The sequence below is a fragment of the Arachis hypogaea genome, chromosome 13 (genome assembly GCF_003086295.3).
Source record: "Arachis hypogaea cultivar Tifrunner chromosome 13, arahy.Tifrunner.gnm2.J5K5, whole genome shotgun sequence".
Lineage (NCBI taxonomy): Eukaryota > Viridiplantae > Streptophyta > Magnoliopsida > Fabales > Fabaceae > Arachis > Arachis hypogaea.
In genome coordinates, this window is record NC_092048.1 from 47,785,045 (window position 1) to 47,802,833 (window position 17,789).

The following is a 17,789-nucleotide window of genomic DNA, read 5'->3' on the forward strand; positions in this document are numbered from 1 at the left end:
AATAAGGTTTTATAAAATAAGTTTTAAGAGTATTATAAATATTATTTTAAATATTTGTTTAAAATTACTCATTTACATTAGAGTAAATTATTCTTACAAATTATTATTTATCAAGATATTATTTTATAAGAATATTATTGTATGTATTATGAAAAATAAAATAGAGAGTGGTAAACAGACAAGTTTTTCTAAAACATTTAGAAAGACAAATCTAAGTTAAGGATCTCATGATCCCCTCTTCATAAAACATTTAGGGAAAGATGAGGTAAGAGTGTAAAGATATTTTTTTATGTTAAAAGTAAGGAATTAAAAGAAAATAAAAGAAAAAAAATATATTAGTTAAAAGGATGTCTGCCACAAAAGAGCAGAGAGTAGTGATTGAAAAAATTTGATGAACGTCTGCGATAGTAGAGCAGATAGAAAAGAAAGTATTAATTAAAGGAATCTCTGCCACAGGAGAACAGAGAACAAAGATTAAAATAATAAATTGAGTATTGTTGGGTCTTAGTGCCAAGTGTCTAGTGAGGACGGCGATACGTAACGTTCACTTGATACTATAAGGACGGCTCAGTGAGGACGGCATGCGTAACGCTCACTGGAGACTGAAAGAAAGGTTTTCCCATGAGGACGGCGGTGCATAACGCTTATGGAGGGGACGTTGGCTAAGATAAGGACGGCGGTACAAAACGTTTATCTTAGGACCAGTGTCGGGAATCGGGCAACAAACCGATATATGAGCTCATGGCCTGTATAGGACTAGACATGCATCATACTTGATTGCGCATATTTGTTTTGAATGTGTTTTCTATGATTGTGTGTGTTTGTGATTAGATTCTATATTCTGTAATTGCTAAGTTGGATTATACTTTGTTGACTTTTGTTATTGACTGAGAACGTAATGAAACGAACTTAACTTTTAACCTCGTCCCTACTAAGAACTCCCCAGTTCTTACCCATTCCTTCTTCCCCTACAGACGAAAACGGGACCTACAACAGGATATGAAGGTGAAAGAAATCTCTTCTTTTGGCTGCATTGATCGATCGGGACAGTAAGAGTTGGTAGCGTATTTTGGGTGGCTCCTTCAGCTTAGCTTAGAGATATCGGGTTAACCTCTCACTTTTGGATAGATCCACCGAGAGATTAGGAGTTGTTCAGACTGGCTAGGTTAGTTCGGGTTCCAGATTAGGGGCTTCCTTTATGGGCCAGGACCCAGAGCGTTATATATATAGTAATAAGCAGTATAAGTTGGTACACTGACTTGACTTCTGTATGACTAATGAGCGGATAAATTATACGCTTTTTGGCATTATTTTTACATAGTTTTTAGTATGATTTGATTAGTTTTTAGTATATTTTGATTAGTTTTTAAATAAAAATCATATTTCTGGACTTTACTATGAGTTTGTGTGTTTTTCTATGATTTCAGGTATTTTCTGACTGAAATTGAGGGACCTGAGCAAAAATCTGATTCAGATGCTGAAAAAGGACTGCAGATGTTGTTGGATTCTGACCTCCCTGCACTCAAAGTGGTTTTCTGGAGCTACAGAAGTCCAAATGGTACGCTCTCAATTACGTTGGAAAGTAGACATCCAGCGCTTTCCAGCAATATATAATAGTCTATACTTTGCCCGAGTTTAGACGATGAAAACTGGCGTTCAACGCCAGTTCTCTGTCCTATTCTGGCGTTAAACGCCAGAAACAGGTTACAAGTTGAAGTTAAACGCCTAAAACAGGTTACAACCTGGCGTTTAACTCCAGAAACAGTCTAGGCACATGTAAAGCTCAAGTCTCAGCCCCAGCACACACCAAGTGGGCCCCGGAAGTGGATTTCTGCACTATCTATCATAGTTTACTCATTTTCTGTAAACCTAGGTTACTAGTTTAGTATTTAAACAACCTTTAGAGATTTATTTTGGATCTCATGACATTTTCATGTTTTACATTGTATCTCTACGGCATGAGTCTCTAAACTCCATGATTGGGGGTGAGGAGCTCTGCTGTGTCTCGATGAATTAATGCAATTACTTCTGGTTTCTATTCAATCACGCTTGTTTCTATTCTAAGATACTCGCTTGTACTTAATCGTGATGAATGTGATGATCCGTGACACTCATCAACATTCTCAACCTATGAACGCGTGCCTAACAACTGCTTCCGTTCTACCTTAGATTGAGTGTGTATCTCTTAGCCTCTTGGTTCATGATCAGAGTCTTCGTGGTATAGGCTAGGATTATTGGCGGCCATTCCTAAGATCTGGAAAGTCTAAACCTTGTATGTGGTATTCCGAGTTGGATCTGGGAGGGGATGACTGTGACGAGCTTCAAACTCACGAGTGTTGGGCGTAGTGACAGACGCAAAAGGATCAATGGGTCCTATTCCAACAGGAGTGAGAACCGACAGATGATTAGCCGTGCGGTGACAGCGCATTTGGACCATTTTCACTGAGAGCATGGATGGTAGCCATTGATAACGGTGATCCACCAACATACAGCTTGCCATGGAAGGAGACCTACGTGCGTGAAGAAGAAGACAGTAGGAAAGCAGAGATTCAGAAGACAGAGCATCTCGAAAACCTTAATCTGTTCTCTATTACTGCATAACAAGTACTATTTAATTTATACTTTTTTACTCTTCATAAATATAATCACTCTTATCATTGATCTCCTGACTAAGAATTACAAAATAACTATAGCTTGCTTCAAGCCGACAATCTCCGTGGGATCGACCCTTACTCACGTAAGGTATTACTTGGACGACCCAGTGCACTTGCTGGTTAGTGGTACGAGTTGTGAAAAGTGTGATTTACAATTCGTGCACCAAGTTTTTGGCGCTGTTGCCAGGGATTGTTCGAGTTTGAACAACTGACGGTTCATCTTGTTGCTTAGATTAGGAAAATTTTGTCTTTTGGGTCAGAGTCTTTTATTTTCTTTTCAAAAAATTTCCAAAAATTTATTATTTTTCTTTATTAATCTTTAGAGTTTTCTGTTTGAGTCTAGTTGCATATTTTAAGTTTGGTGTCCTTTGTGTTTTTGTCATCCAAAAAAAAAATAGTTTTTCTCTGTTTAATCCTTGCATTTGTTGAATGTGTCTATGTTCTTGTGAATAGTTGCTCCTTTGAGTCTTTCTTTCTAAAATCTTTTCAAAAATATTTTTTTTTATTAAATCTTGTATCAAGTTTTAAGTTTGGTGTTTCCTTGTTAGTTTTTATTTAATTTTCGAAAATTTATTTTTGGTTTTCTAAAAATTTTAAGTTTGGTGTTCTTTTTTATGTTCTTGAGTCCTTTGAGTCTTTGAATTTTTGTTCTTCGTGTTCTTGTGAATCTTCAAGGTGTTCTTGAGTCTTGCTTGTGTTTTGATCTTAAAATTTTTATGTTTGGTGTTCCTTGGTGTTTTTCCTCCAAATTTTCGAAAATAAGGAGCATTAGATCTAAAAATTTTAAGTTTTGTGTCATTTTATTGTTTTTCTCTTTCCTCATTAAATTCAAAAAAATATCTTTTCTCTTTATTTTAAGTAATTTTCAAAATTTACATAAGAATTTCAGATTTTTATTTGTACTCTATCTTATCTTAGTTTTTAAAAAAAAAAGTTTCGAAATTCAAATCTTTTTCAAAAAAAAAAATCATATTTTTTTCAAAAACTTATCTTATCTTATTTCAAATTTCAGATTTCAACTTCCAAAATTCAAAATTCAAATTTTAAAATTTAAATTTCAAAGTTCAAATTTCAAATTTTAAATTTCAAAATTTAAATTTCAAAACTTTTTAATTTAAATTCCTTATCTTCTCTTACCTAGCTTATCTTATCTTTTCTAATCTCAAATCTTAAAATCAAATCTTTTTCATATCTTTTCTTTTTTTATTTATTTTATTTTATTTTCTTACAAGTATCTTTAATTTTAAGACATATCTTTTTCAAAACTTCCTAACTAATTTATCTCTCTTCATTTTTTCGAAAATCCTCACCCACATTTTTTTCAAATCTTTTTAATTAATTAATTTAGTTTTCAATTTTCTTTTATTTCTTTTTCTTCTAATTTTCGAAATTATAGTCAATTTTTCATTTATTTTATTTTATTTTATTTTAATTTCGGTTTTCAAAAAAAATATTTTATTTGCAATCCGTATCATCTCCCTTTCTCCATCATGGACCTAAGTGGAAATGAACAGTCCAGAAGGACTCTGGGGTCATATGCTAACCCTACTACTGCTGCATATGGGAGTAGCATCTGTATACCTCCCATCAAAGCAAGCAGTTTTGAGCTAAATCCTCAGCTCATTGTCATGGTGCAGCAAAATTGCCAGTATTCCGGTCTTCCACAGGAAGAACCTACTGAGTTTCTGGCGCAGTTCTTGCAAATTGCTGACACAGTGCGTGACAAGGAGGTAGATCAGGACGTATACAGGCTGTTACTATTTCCGTTTGCTGTAAAAGATCAAGCTAAGAGGTGGTTAAATAACCAACCCACAGCAAGCATAAGGACATGGAAACAGTTATCAGAAAAATTTCTGAATCAATATTTCCCTCCAAAAAGGATGACACAGCTAAGACTGGACATCCAAGGCTTTAAACAAGAGGATGATGAATCCCTTTATAATGCCTGGGAGAGGTACAGAGGGATGCTAAGGAAATGCCCCTCTGAAATGTTTTCAGAGTGGGTGCAATTAGACATCTTCTACTATGGGCTTACAGAAAAAGCTTAAATATCTCTAGACCACTCAACTGGTGGATCTATACACATGAGAAAGACTATTGAAGAGGCTCAAGAGCTTATTGATATAGTTGCTAGAAATCAGCATCTGTACATAGGTAATGAGTCTTCCATGAAAGAAGAAGCTAAGGCAGTATCAACTGACTTTAGTCCTCAGGAACAAGTTGCTGCACTCAATCAGCAACTATCTTCTATAACAAGGCAGTTAGCAGAATTAAAGGAGATGCTACAAGACACTAAAAATGCTAATAAAAATATGGAAGCACAATTGAATCAGACAAAACAGCAATTATCAAAGCAGATAACAGAAGAGTGACAGGCAGTTCAATTAAGAAGTGGGAAAACATTAAATACCTCACTTCAGAGCAGCAGAAAGCCAAGAAAAGAACAACTGACAGAGGATGAGCAGAATATTATCCAAAATCCCTCTGAGGACAGTAAGAGCCCAGAGAGGAATAACTCTGGCGTTCAAACGCCAGAAAAAGAAGCAAAGGTGGTGTTAAACGCCCAACCCACGCGCAGTTCTGGCATTCAAACGCCAGAAACAGGCAAGGAGCTGGCGTCAAACGCCCAATGGAAGCTCAGTTCTGGCGTTCAAACGCCAGAAATAGGTAAGAAGTTGGCGTCCAACGCCAATCAAGCTTCTAACCCTGGCATTCAAACGCCAGTGAGGGATCAGACACACACAAGTGCTGATAACAACCCCTCTAAAAAGGCTTCTCCAACCACCTCTGTAGGAAATAAACCTGCAGCAACCAAGGTTGAGGAATACAAAGCCAAGATGCCTTATCCTCAAAAACTCCGCAAAGAGGAGCAGGATAAGCAATTTGCCCGCTTTGCAGACTATCTCAGGACTCTTGAAATAAAGATTCCGTTTGCAGAGGCACTTAAGCAAATACCCTCTTATGCCAAGTTCATGAAAGAGATCTTGAGTCATAAGAAGGATTGGAGAGAAACTGAAAAAGTTCTCCTCACTGAAGAATGCAGTGCAGTCATTCTGAAAAGCTTCTCAGAAAAGCTTAAAGATCCCGGGAGCTTTATGATACCATGCATATTAGAGGGTAATTGCACCAAGACAGCTTTATGTGATCTTGGGGCAAGCATCAACCTAATACCTGCATCCACTATCAGAAAGCTTGGTTTAACTGAAGAAGTCAAACCAACCCGGATATGTCTCCAACTTGCTGATGGCTCCATTAAATACCCATCAGGCGTGATTGAAGACATGATTGTCAGGGTTGGGCCATTCGCCTTCCCCACTGACTTTGTAGTACTGGAAATGGAGGAGCACAAGAGTGCTACTCTCATTCTAGGAAGACCTTTCCTAGCAACTGGACGAACTCTCATTGATGTCCAAAAGGGGAAAGTAACCCTGAGAGTCAATGAGGACGAGTTTAAGTTGAATGCTGTCAAAGCCATGCAGCATCCAGACACACCAAAAGACTGTATGAAAGTTGATCTTATTGACTCTTTGGTAGAGAAGATCAACATGGCTGAGAGTCTTGAATCAGAGCTAGAAGACATCTTTAAAGATGTTCAGCTTGATCTGGAGGAATCAGAGGAATTGAAAGAGCCTCTGAAACTTCCTCAGGAAGAGGAAAAATCTCCTAAACCCGAGCTCAAACCATTACCACCATCCCTGAAATATGCATTTCTGGGAGAATGTGACACTTTTCCGGTGATCATAAGCTCTGCTTTAAATCCCCTGGAAGAGGAAGCGCTACTTCAAGTGCTAAGGACACACAAGACAGCTCTTGGGTGGTCCATAAGTGATCTTAAGGGCATCAGCCCAGCAAGATGCATGCACAAGATCCTATTGGAGGACGATGCTAAGCCAGTGGTTCAACCACAAAGGTGGCTAAATCCAGCCATGAAGGAAGTGGTGCAGAAAGAGGTCACCAAGTTACTGGAGGCTGGGACTATTTATCCTATTTCTGATAGCCCCTGGGTGAGCCCTGTCCAAGTTGTCCCCAAAAAGGGAGGCATGACAATGGTTCATAATGAAAAAATGAACTGGTTCCTACAAGAACAGTTACAGGGTGGTGCATGTGTATTGACTATAGAAGGCTCAATACAGCCACCAGAAAGGATCATTTTCCTTTACAATTCATAGACCAGATGCTAGAAAGACTAGCAGGTCATAATTATTACTGCTTTTTGGATGGCTATTCAGGCTACAACCAAATTGCAGTAGATCCCCAGGATCAAGAGAAAACAGCATTCACATGCCCATCTGGAGTATTTGCCTACAGAAGGATGCCATTTGGGCTGTGTAATGCACCTGCAATCTTTTAGAGATGCATGATCTCTATCTTCTCTGATATGGTAGAGAAATTTCTGGAAGTCTTCATGGATGACTTTTCAGTATTTGGATATTCATCCAGCTCCTGCCTTGACCATTTAGCACTTGTTCTGAAAAGATGCCAAGAGACTAACCTAGTTTTAAACTGGGAAAATGTCACTTTATGGTGACTGAAGGAATTGTCCTTGGGCATAAAATTTCAAACAAGGGAATAGAGGTGGATCATGCTAAAGTGGAAGTAATTGAAAAATTACCACCACCTGCTAATGTTAAGGCAATCAGAAGCTTTCTGAGGCATGCAGGATTCTATAGGAGGTTTATAAAGGATTTTTCAAAAATTGCAAAATCTCTGAGCAATCTGCTAGCTGCTGACACGCCATTTGTGTTTGACACAGAGTGTCTGTAGGCGCTTGAAACTCTGAAAGCTAAGCTGGTCACAGCACCAGTTATTTCTGCACCAGACTGGACATTACCATTTGAACTAATGTGTGATGCCAGTAATCATGCCATTGGTGCAGTACTGGGACAGAGGCATAACAAGCTTCTGCATGTCATTTATTATGCTAGCCGTGTTTTAAATGATGCCCAGAAAAATTACACAACCACAGAAAAAGAATTGCTTGCAGTGGTTTATGCCATTGACAAGTTCAGATCATACTTAGTAGGATCAAAAGTGATTGTGTACACTGACCATGCTGCTCTTAAATATCTACTCACAAAGCAAGATTCAAAACCCAGGCTCATAAGATGGGTGTTGCTTCTGCAAGAGTTTGATATAGAAATAAGAGACAGAAAAGGGACAGAGAACCAAGTGGCTGATTATCTGTCCCGGATAGAGCCAGTAGAAGGGACGTCCTTTCCCTCTATTGAGATCTCTGAAACCTTTTCGGATGAGCAACTGTTTTCCATTCAGGAAATACCATGGTTTGCAGACATTGCAAACTATAAAGCTGCAAGATTCATACCCAAGGAGTACAGCAGGCAACAAAAGAAAAAATTAATTACTGATGCAAAGTACTACTTGTGGGATGAACCCTATCTCTTTAAGAGATGTGCAGATGGAATAATCCGTAGGTGTGTGCCTAGAGAAGAAGCACAGAAGATCTTATGGCATTGCCATGGGTCACAATATGGAGGCCATTTCGGAGGTGAGTGAACAGCCACCAAGGTCCTCCAATGTGGCTTCTACTAGCCTACCCTCTATAGAGATTTCCAAGAGTTTGTACGTAACTGTGACAGTTGCCAGAGGGCTGGTAATCTGCCTCATGGTTATGCCATGCCTCAACAGGGAATCTTGGAAATTGAGTTATTTGATGTATGGGGTATTGACTTCATGGGGCCTTTCCCACCATCATACTCAAACACATATATTCTGGTGGCAGTAGACTATGTATCTAAATGGGTAGAGGCAATTGCAACACCCACTAATGATACTAAGATAGTGATAAAGTTCCTCCAGAAATATATCTTCAACAGGTTTGGTGTCTCTAGAGTACTAATCAGTGATGGGGGCACTCACTTCTGCAATAAATAGCTCTACTCTGCTATGGTCCGATATGGAATTAGCCACAAGGTGGCAACTCCATATCATCCACAGACAAATGGACAAGCTGAAGTCTCTAATAGAGAACTAAAAAAAATCATGGAATGGACTGTAAGTACCCGTAGAAAGGATTGGGCAAGAAGCTTGGATGACACTCTGTGGGCATACAGAACAGCATTCAGGACTCCTATAGGGACCTCTCCATACCAGCTTGTGTATGGTAAGGCCTGTCATCTGCCCGTGAAACTAGAGCATAAGGCCTACTGGGCAACCATATTCCTAAACTTTGATGCCAAATTAGCTGGAGAAAAAAGATTGCTCCAGCTAAATGAGCTAGAGGAATTCAGACTCACTACTTTCGAAAATGCCAAGCTTTACAAAGAGAAAGCAAAAAGGTGGCATGACAGAAAGTTGTCATCTAGAGTCTTTGAACCAGGACAGAAGGTTCTGCTGTTTAACTCTAGGCTCAGATTATTCCCCGAAAAACTAAAATCCTGGTGGAGGGGACCATATGTGATTACAAGTGTGTCACCATATGGATATGTGGAGCTTCAAGACATTGATTCTAATAAGAAGTTCATTGTTAATGGACAGAGAGTCAAGCATTATCTTGAAGGCAATGTTGAGCAAGAATGCTCAAAGCTGAGACTAGATTAAAAGCTCAGCAAGGTCCAGCTAAAGACAATAAAGAAGCGCTTATTGGGAGGCAACCCAATTTTTACTTATCTATGTTAATTTTTTGTTTTCCTTTTTTTTTATTTTATGTTTTCTTTAGAATGATGATCATGTGGAGTCACAGAAATCAAAGCAAAGTCAAAAACAGCATTAAAAACAGCTCACCCTGGAAGAAGAGCTTACTGGCATTTAAACGCCAGTAAGAAGCATCAGACTGGCGTTTAACGCCAGAAAGAAGCATCAAGCTGGCGTTAAACGCCAGAAACAAGCACCAAGTTGGCGTTCAACGCCAAGAAAGGGGAAAAGATGGCGTTTAACGCCAGAAACAAGCAGCAGTCTGGCGTTAAACGCCAGGATTGCACTCTAAGGGCGTTTTGCACGCCTTAATGAAGTAGGAATGCTAAGTCCTTGACCCCTCAAGATCTGTGGACCCCACAGGAACCCCACCTCTTCTTCTCTCCTCTTCACACCTTTCCTTAACACTCTTCTCCATACACTCTTCACCACTCACATCCATCCATCATAAACCCCTCATACACACTATCACCCTCCCTTGGCCGAACCCATCACACATCTCCATCTCCATCTCCTCCTTTCTTTCTTCTTTTGCTCGAGGATGAGCAAACATTTTAAGTTTGGTGTGGAAAAAGCCCCGCTTTTTAATTTTCCATAACCATATGGCACCTTCCATGAGATTAGAGAAGATCAAAGAGCTATGAGGGAGGAGCAACAAAGGCAAGGAAGAGACACAGAGGAGCTCAAGAACACCATTGGTTCTTCAAGAGGAAGAAGACGCCACCCTCACTAAGGTGGACCCGTTCCTTAATCTCCTTGTCTATTTGTTTTTCTATTTTTTCGATTTATATGCTTTATGTTTTATCTATGTTTGTGTCTTTATTACATGATCATTAGTGTCTAGTGTCTATGTCTTAAATATATGAATGTCCTATGAATCCATCACCTTTCTTAAATGAAAAATGTTTTCTGAAAAAGAAAAAGAAGTACATGAATTTCAAATTTTAAAATAGTTTAATTATTTTGATGTGGTGGCAATACTTTTTGTTTTCTGAATGAATGCTTGAACAGTGCATATGTCTTTTGATATTGTTGTTTATGAATGTTAAATATGTTGGCTCTTAAAAGAATGATGAAAAGGAGAAATGTTGTTGATAATCTGAAAAATCATAAAATTGATTCTTGAAGCAAGAAAAAGCAGTGAATACAAAAGCTTGCGAAAAAAAAGAAAAGAAAAATGGCAAAAAAAAGAGAAAGAAAAAGAAAAAGCAAGCAGAAAAAGCCAAGAGCTCTTTAAACCAAAAGGCAAGAGCAAAAAGCCGATAACCCTTTAAACCAAAAGGCAAGGGTAATAAAAAGGATCCAAGGCTTTGAGCATCAGTGGATAGGAGGGCCCAAAGGAATAAAATCCTAGCGTAAGCGGCTAAACCAAGCTGTCCCTAACCATGTGCTTATGGCGTGAAGGTGTCAAGCGAGAAGCTTGAGACTGAGCGGTTAAAGTCGTGGTCCAAAGCAAAAAGAGTGTGCTTAAGAGCTATGGACACCTCTAACTGGGGACTTCAGCAAAGCTGAGTCACAATCTGAAAAGGTTCACCCAGTTATGTGTCTGTGGCATTTATGTATCCGGTGGTAATACTGAAAAACAAAATGCTTAGGGTCACGGCCAAGACTCATAAAGTAACTGTGTTCAAGAATCAACATATTGAACTAGGAGAATCAATAACACTATCTGAATTCTGAGTTCCTATAGATGCCAATCATTCTGAACTTCAAAGGATAAAGTGAGATGCCAAAACTGTTCAGAAGCAAAAAGCTAATAGCCCCGCTCATCTAATTAAGACTGATCTTCATAGATGTTTTTGGAATTCATTATATATTTTCTTCTTTTTATCCTACTTTGTTTTTAGTTGCTTGGGGACAAGCAACAATTTAAGTTTGGTGTTGTGATGAGCGGATAAATTATACGCTTTTTGGCATTGTTTTTAGTATGATTTGATTAGTTTTTAGTATATTTTTATTAGTTTTTAAATAAAAATCACATTTCTGGACTTTACTATGAGTTTGTGTGTTTTTTTGTGATTTCAGGTATTTTCTAGCTGAAATTGAGGGACCTGAGCAAAAATCTGATTCAGAGGCTGAAAAAGGACTGCAGATGCTGTTGGATTCTGACCTCCCTGCACTCAAAGTGGATTTGGTGGAGCTATAGGAGTCCAAATGGTGCGCTCTCAATTGCGTTGGAAAAGTAGACATCCATGGCTTTCCAGTAATATATAATAGTCCATACTTTGCCCGAGTTTAGATGACGAAAACTGGCGTTCAACGCCAGTTCTCTGCCCTATTCTGGCGTTAAACGCCAGAAACAGGTTACAAGTTGGAGTTAAATGCCCAAAACAGGTTACAACCTGGCGTTTAACTCCAGAAACAGCCTAGGCACATGTAAAGCTCAAGTCTCAGCCCCAGCACACACCAAGTGGGCCCCGGAAGTGGATTTCTGCACTATCTATCATAGTTTACTCATTCTCTATAAACCTAGGTTACTAGTTTAGTATTTAAACAACCTTTAGAGATTTATTTTGGATCTCATGACATTTTCACATTTTACATTTTATCTCTACGGCATGAGTCTCTAAACTCCATGATTGGGGGTGAGGAGCTCTGCTGTGTCTCGATGAATTAATGCAATTACTTCTGGTTTCTATTCAATCACGCTTGTTTCTATTCTAAGATACTTGCTTGTACTTAATCGTGATGAATGTGATGATCCGTGACACTCATCATCATTCTCAACCTATGAATGCGTGCCTGACAACCACTTCCGTTCTACCTTAGATTGAGTGTGTATCTCTTAGCCTCTTGGTTCATGATCAGAGTTTCCGTGGTATAGGCTAGGATTATTGGCGGCCATTCCTAAGATCCGGAAAGTCTAAACCTTGTCTGTGGTATTCCGAGTAGGATCTGGGAGGGGATGACTGTGACGAGCTTCAAACTCACGAGTGTTGGGCGTAGTGACAGACGCAAAAGGATCAATCGATCCTATTCCAACAGGAGTGAGAACCGACAGATGATTAGCCGTGCGGTGACAGCGCATTTGGACCATTTTCACTGAGAGGACGAATGGTAGCCATTGACAACGGTGATCCACCAATATACAGCTTGCCATGGAAGGAGACCTACGTGCGTGAAGAAGAAGACAGTAGGAAAGCAGAGATTCAGAAGACAGAGCATCTCCAAAACCTCAATCTATTCTCTATTACTGCATAACAAGTACTATTTAATTTATGCTTTTTACTCTTCATAAATATAATCACTCTTATCATTGATCTCATGACTAAGAATTACAAAATAACCATAGCTTGCTTCAAGCTGACAATCTCCGTGGGATCGACCCTTACTCACGTAAGGTATTACTTGGACGACCCAGTGCACTTACTGGTTAGTGGTACGAGTTGTGAAAAGTGTGATTTACAATTCGTGCACCAATGACTCTTGTTTATAATGTTGGTGATGTACATTATTCTACCTATCTTACTTGCTGCTTTACTCATTGGTTTCCTGCAATTCTGTAAGTGAATGTTTAAGCTTTCTGAGACCCGCTGTTTTCATACCAAGATTTTCACGTAAAAAGAAAAAAAATTCAAAAAAAATCGATCTCGTGCTAATACGATTACAGGCTTAATAATAAGTAATAGTTAACTCTGGGAAGGCAAGTTAGTAGCGCTCGGTTTTCAGTATGATCATGACGTACTAGAAATTAGGCCATTACACATTGGCCTATTATGGGCCCGATTTGCTTGGTTCGGCCCGTTTGGCCCAATTTCGGGGTAAAACCTTTAAAATTAGTGTCAAATTTTATATTTTAATTATTTTTACTTTATTAAACTATAATTTTTATTTTTTTTAATTTTTTAAATATAAATTAATTTATTGGTTAATTAGTTACTAATTACCCGAAATGTTTACAAATTACACTAATTTAATTCACATTTTAAGCTAGGATTTTACTTAAGATTATGGATAACGAAGGGATTAGGCTTCTTTACCTTAACCCACTTGAAATTGGGATGGAACCTACTTGGAATCCATGTTAAAGTATCCCTAAAGAACTAAAATCACAATATCTCAACACTATATACCCGAACAAAATGCAAAATTGAAGAACATGGAAAACTGGACAAGAATTTTAAGGTTTCTTACCACAATAGTTAGATAGAATTGAAGAGGGATGCGAGACGAACCCGTGGCCGCAAACGGCTCATTAATCAGAGCTCTGAAACAAAAGTTATAAACAATGAAAAAAGATGATGAATAGTAAAATAAGGGTTTCTCTTCTCCTCTCTTCTCTTCATTTCAGCTTGAATGTATGTGAATGAATTTGGTGTTGTATACTGAAATTGCTAAGTCATAAGCTATATATGTGTGAGCTTGGGCCTATAACATGGGTCTAGTTCAACCGTTTTAGTTTTTTGGTTCAATTTTGAGCTAAAATCTTTAAGTTAAGTGTTTGAGTTTTCGTTGTAAATATTTTTCTTTATCATTTTTAGTTTTCTTCACTACCGGACAATACTTAAAGCAGTACAGTCGATTTTAACGCCGATACACGTGTCTTTCACCAATAATTCTCTAAATTATAAGTTTCTAATTTTCTAATCCTCTTTGCTTATAATTAATTTATTAATTAATTATTCAGTATTTATTAGAGTTTTACAGAATCAATTTAAAATAATAATTTTTTTAAAAAAATTATATATTTATTTATAAATATATTATTTTATTATATTAATTTAATGATAGTTGAATTTTGATTGAAATTTTGAAATACTAAATTTTTAATGGTACTAATTCAATAACCGATTGGATTTTAAAGCTTATGGAATAATAGAAGTAAAAAGAATAGAGTAAAAAAGAACAACAAAACAAACCCTGAGACGAATATGTAAGTATATTATTATTTGAAAATTTGCATTTATGCCAAAATATCCGTCCCCAACAGTAAATAAGGAAGAGAGAGAGAAGAGAGCATTCTAGACTCTAGAGAGTGAGAAACAGGGGAGAGAATGACAGTACACTTGAAGGGTGGCTGAGTAAGAGAGAGAGAGAGAAAGAGGGGTTTCAGGAGAGGAGACATGCCCAACTTGAACCCAACAACAGTAGTCATTGTACTTGCACTTTCTCCTTCTTCATTCCTACTTTCCCACTTCCCAAACGGTACTTCCCTTCACTTTACTTCACTTCACTTATCCTCTTTGTCTCTCCACTACATACTCATCCTTTTCTTTTATTTTTCATTCCCCTCTATGAGCTGCCTTTATTCTTTATTTATTTATTTATTATTTGCTTTTTGTTCTTTTATCGGTGTGCCTTCTTCTTTTCGTTTTCCTCTATTTTTGGCTGCGTTTCTTTCCTTTGCCTTTGCCTTGTTTTGTGATTTGATTTTATGTATGTGGGATCCAAGTGTTAGTATGGTCTAGGTGCTTTAACATGTTTCCCATTTGCATGTGGAGTTTGAGGTCACCTATGTCTTGTTGTTTAGGTCATTACTCACTTAAGATTTGGAAGAATTGCTTCTGAGGTAGTAAAAGGCTTTTTCTTTTTCTTTTTTCCTCTTAATTTTAAATTGCTGTGTCATATCTCTTTCCTATGTTCTTTCTCCTTCTGCGTTTTGGGCTGGGAAAAAAGGTTTGCATATTTTGGGAGGTTTCTTTTTTCTTTTTTTCTTCTTTAATCTTTATATTCTTTGATCGTCGAAATGATGAAAAACTATAAAGTAATAAGGAAAGAGTATATATGATAAATAAAAAAGCATAGTCAATACCAAAAAATGTCACTCAAAAAATAAACCAAAACATCGAAGCAATCTCTTCTCTTATCTCTTACAGTATAATATAATCCCAATTTCCAAGTGCCATATTTGTCTAGAAACTCCAATATGATGACTTCTATGGTCATAAAGAAATACAACAAGAAAACAAATGGCATAAGAACAAAATGAAAAATCATATGAACATGCCAGATAATCAATCTAATGAAAGACAAATGAAAGGATTCGCAAATTCTTGCATTCGGTGATTGTTGTCGTATTTACAATAATGAATAATTTACTCTTTGGAAGATTTTTGTTTTTTGGTAATTTCTCATTGGCTGTTGATTTTAAGATGGTCTTTCCAAGGTGAATATTTGGAGAATGGAGGCTATAATGATGAGCCGTACATGAATGAGTAATTTGAAATTTTCTATTAAAATATTCCTCTTTTTAATACAAGGTGAAAAAATTATGTAGAATACATATTATTAATAGTTTGTTATTATAATAGTTATTTCCCATCTCCATTTTTATTCCCAATCTTAATTAGCCAATTGATTTAACGCTACTTGGCAAAATCTCAATGCATTTTGTTATTGTTTAGGATCACTGAAAGGACAATTGTTTGCGATTAGTAGTAAATTAAGTGACTAATAAAATGCAGAACTGAAAGGACTAGACAAATAAGAGGTACATATAAGGATTTGAGGACTGAGAAAATTTAATCACGTGAACTTAAAACCTAGCTAAAATTGCATGCATTCTTTGTTCCCTTTTTCACTGCTGACGGCATGCTATATTTGTGATAGATGCATTCTGAGATGGTCTATGACAAGATAAGACTTTATTGTTTGTTATTGTCCAGTGAGATAAGACATTGCTTTTGTTATTCTTTTTGTTCTTTCACTATTTCACTACGTCGCAGTCAAGCCGTACAATTATGGGAGTAGTAGATTCTCTTGTTTAGGAAGTGGGAGTAGATTCATCTAGATAATTCTTTTCCATAACTTTCTTTCTAATTTTAAAGCATCTAAGCTGATTCTATTTGTTATTGTATTTGAGGTCTGTTAATGGATTCATTTTGCATTCCTTGAGATAATAATTAATAAAGCTATGAAATTTGGTGAACACATAACTCTAATAACTGTGTATATTCACTGGGGTGAACTTATCTTTGTGTATTAACATTGAAACCATTTTCTCAAGTCAACTTACGAATTTTGACTAGTGGCTTTGATGTTGAAGATTAGATGAAACCGTTTCTCTCGCTCAATTATCCGGATACGGCATTCGATTGTGCACAAATTGAATGCGATTACTCGATGGTATGTGAAACTTACCCTTTTCGATTTGCAACACTTTTACACCCTTTTAGAAGCTAAGTAGCTTTTGGTCCTTCAATTATAGGCTCATGGTTCCTATCCTTACGAAGATCCCTTTTTCGCCGGTTCATTAATTGCTTATGGACCACAGGGTATTGTAAGTGCACTTGGGATTTCGGATTTTGGTGATGTATAATTCCCATTACTTTTTTTTGTCTTGATTTTGCTAGTATCATGTTTTAATATGATTTCACTGTTTGTTTAAAATATTATAGAATCAACCCCAAATGTTGCCCCAGATGCTGGGATTGCAATCCACTAGAGTTGCTTTACCACTTGATCTTGCCGAGGATGGCCCCGTTTATGTCAATGCAAAACAATACCACGGTATACTGAGAAGGCGTCAGTCGCGAGCAAAGCTTGAGGCTCAGAACAAACTTATAAAAAATCGTAAGGTATGCTCTATAACATGGTGATGGTAGCTTTGCTTTTGTTCAGTAATCTTGTATGCATGAAATGAAAGAATTCTGCAAAATATATTGATTCTCTTTCTTTTCAGCCATATCTACACGAGTCTCGCCATCGCCATGCTTTGAATAGGGTGAGGGGTTCCGGGGGACGATTCCTGAGCACCAAACAGTTTGAACAATCTAATGCTGAAGTTGTCACCGGCGCGCATTCTAGCTCAGACACCAGCAAGGATGCATCCAAGGTTGAAAGTCATCTCTTGAGAACCGCTGGCAATGCATCTTCAATCACAACCTGCTCGGATCGGACGTCCTTGTCAAGCAACAGTGTTAGCAGGCAGCCGGAAGCGCAGCTGTTCCTGGCAGGCCCTGCAAACTTGGGCCGAGCTCCAGTGGTCCGGTGAGAGGTGGAACTGGACCACGCAAGATCGATCGAGCTTCATCGGTCAGGCAACTCATCCTTGGCTCTGTCACTTTACTTTCTACTTTGTGTTTTCATGTGGTGTTGTAAAATGTTAGTTTTAAAACTGAAGACTTCTACTAATGCCTTTTCTATGACGGGGCCTTTTCTACGTATTGTAATGTTGCTGTTGCATGTACTGGTCTTGTAATCTTGTTGAAGTGGATTGGATATATATATTTGTCATTTGTGATCCATTATCTGTATATTCAAAACTTTGAAACTGTGTCACAGCTTCTTTGTCCAAATTGGCAAATATTTGAGTCATACGAGACTATGTATGTGCTTCTACACATTTTGTACAAGGGAATTGTTATTTCAACATCACAACTAAAAAAGTAGTTTTAAGTTCATATTCCGCATAAAGCAACTTACCTTTCTATCCAATACTCCCGTCCTGTGCAAAGCAAAAATCTCTTCTTTCTTTCCATGACACATGCAATTCAAGTCCGTTCTTATTTTTACATACAAATTCACACTCCATACAAGTCTTTC

The 17,789-nt window shown here is 37.5% G+C and overlaps 1 protein-coding gene across 5 annotated transcripts; it reads left to right on the forward strand.

Moving 5' to 3' along the window:
* The first annotated feature begins 14,235 nt into the window (after positions 1-14,235).
* On the forward strand, positions 14,236-17,489 carry LOC112738306 (nuclear transcription factor Y subunit A-3). Of its 5 annotated transcripts, none has more exons than XM_025788686.3 (5): positions 14,236-14,450; positions 16,274-16,370; positions 16,453-16,557; positions 16,643-16,822; positions 16,927-17,489. In XM_025788686.3, exons 2-5 carry the CDS (start codon positions 16,296-16,298, stop codon positions 17,236-17,238), a joined length of 672 nt encoding a protein of 223 aa, XP_025644471.1. In that variant the 5' UTR covers positions 14,236-14,450; positions 16,274-16,295; the 3' UTR covers positions 17,239-17,489. The 5 variants fall into 5 exon arrangements, with proteins under 5 accessions (XP_025644471.1, XP_025644474.1, XP_025644470.1 ...); XM_025788689.3 differs by having other exon boundaries at positions 16,453-16,524; XM_025788685.3 differs by having other exon boundaries at positions 16,291-16,370.
* The last annotated feature ends 300 nt before the right edge of the window (positions 17,490-17,789 follow it).

Coding starts and splice junctions, on each gene's coding strand:
- LOC112738306 (XM_025788686.3), top strand. CDS start 16,296: ATGAAACCGTTTCTCTCGCTCAATTATCCGGATACGGCATTCGATTGT. Junction 16,371..16,452: donor TTGAATGCGATTACTCGATG/GTATGTGAAACT, acceptor CTTCAATTATAG/GCTCATGGTTCCTATCCTTA. Junction 16,558..16,642: donor GGATTTCGGATTTTGGTGAT/GTATAATTCCCA, acceptor AAAATATTATAG/AATCAACCCCAAATGTTGCC.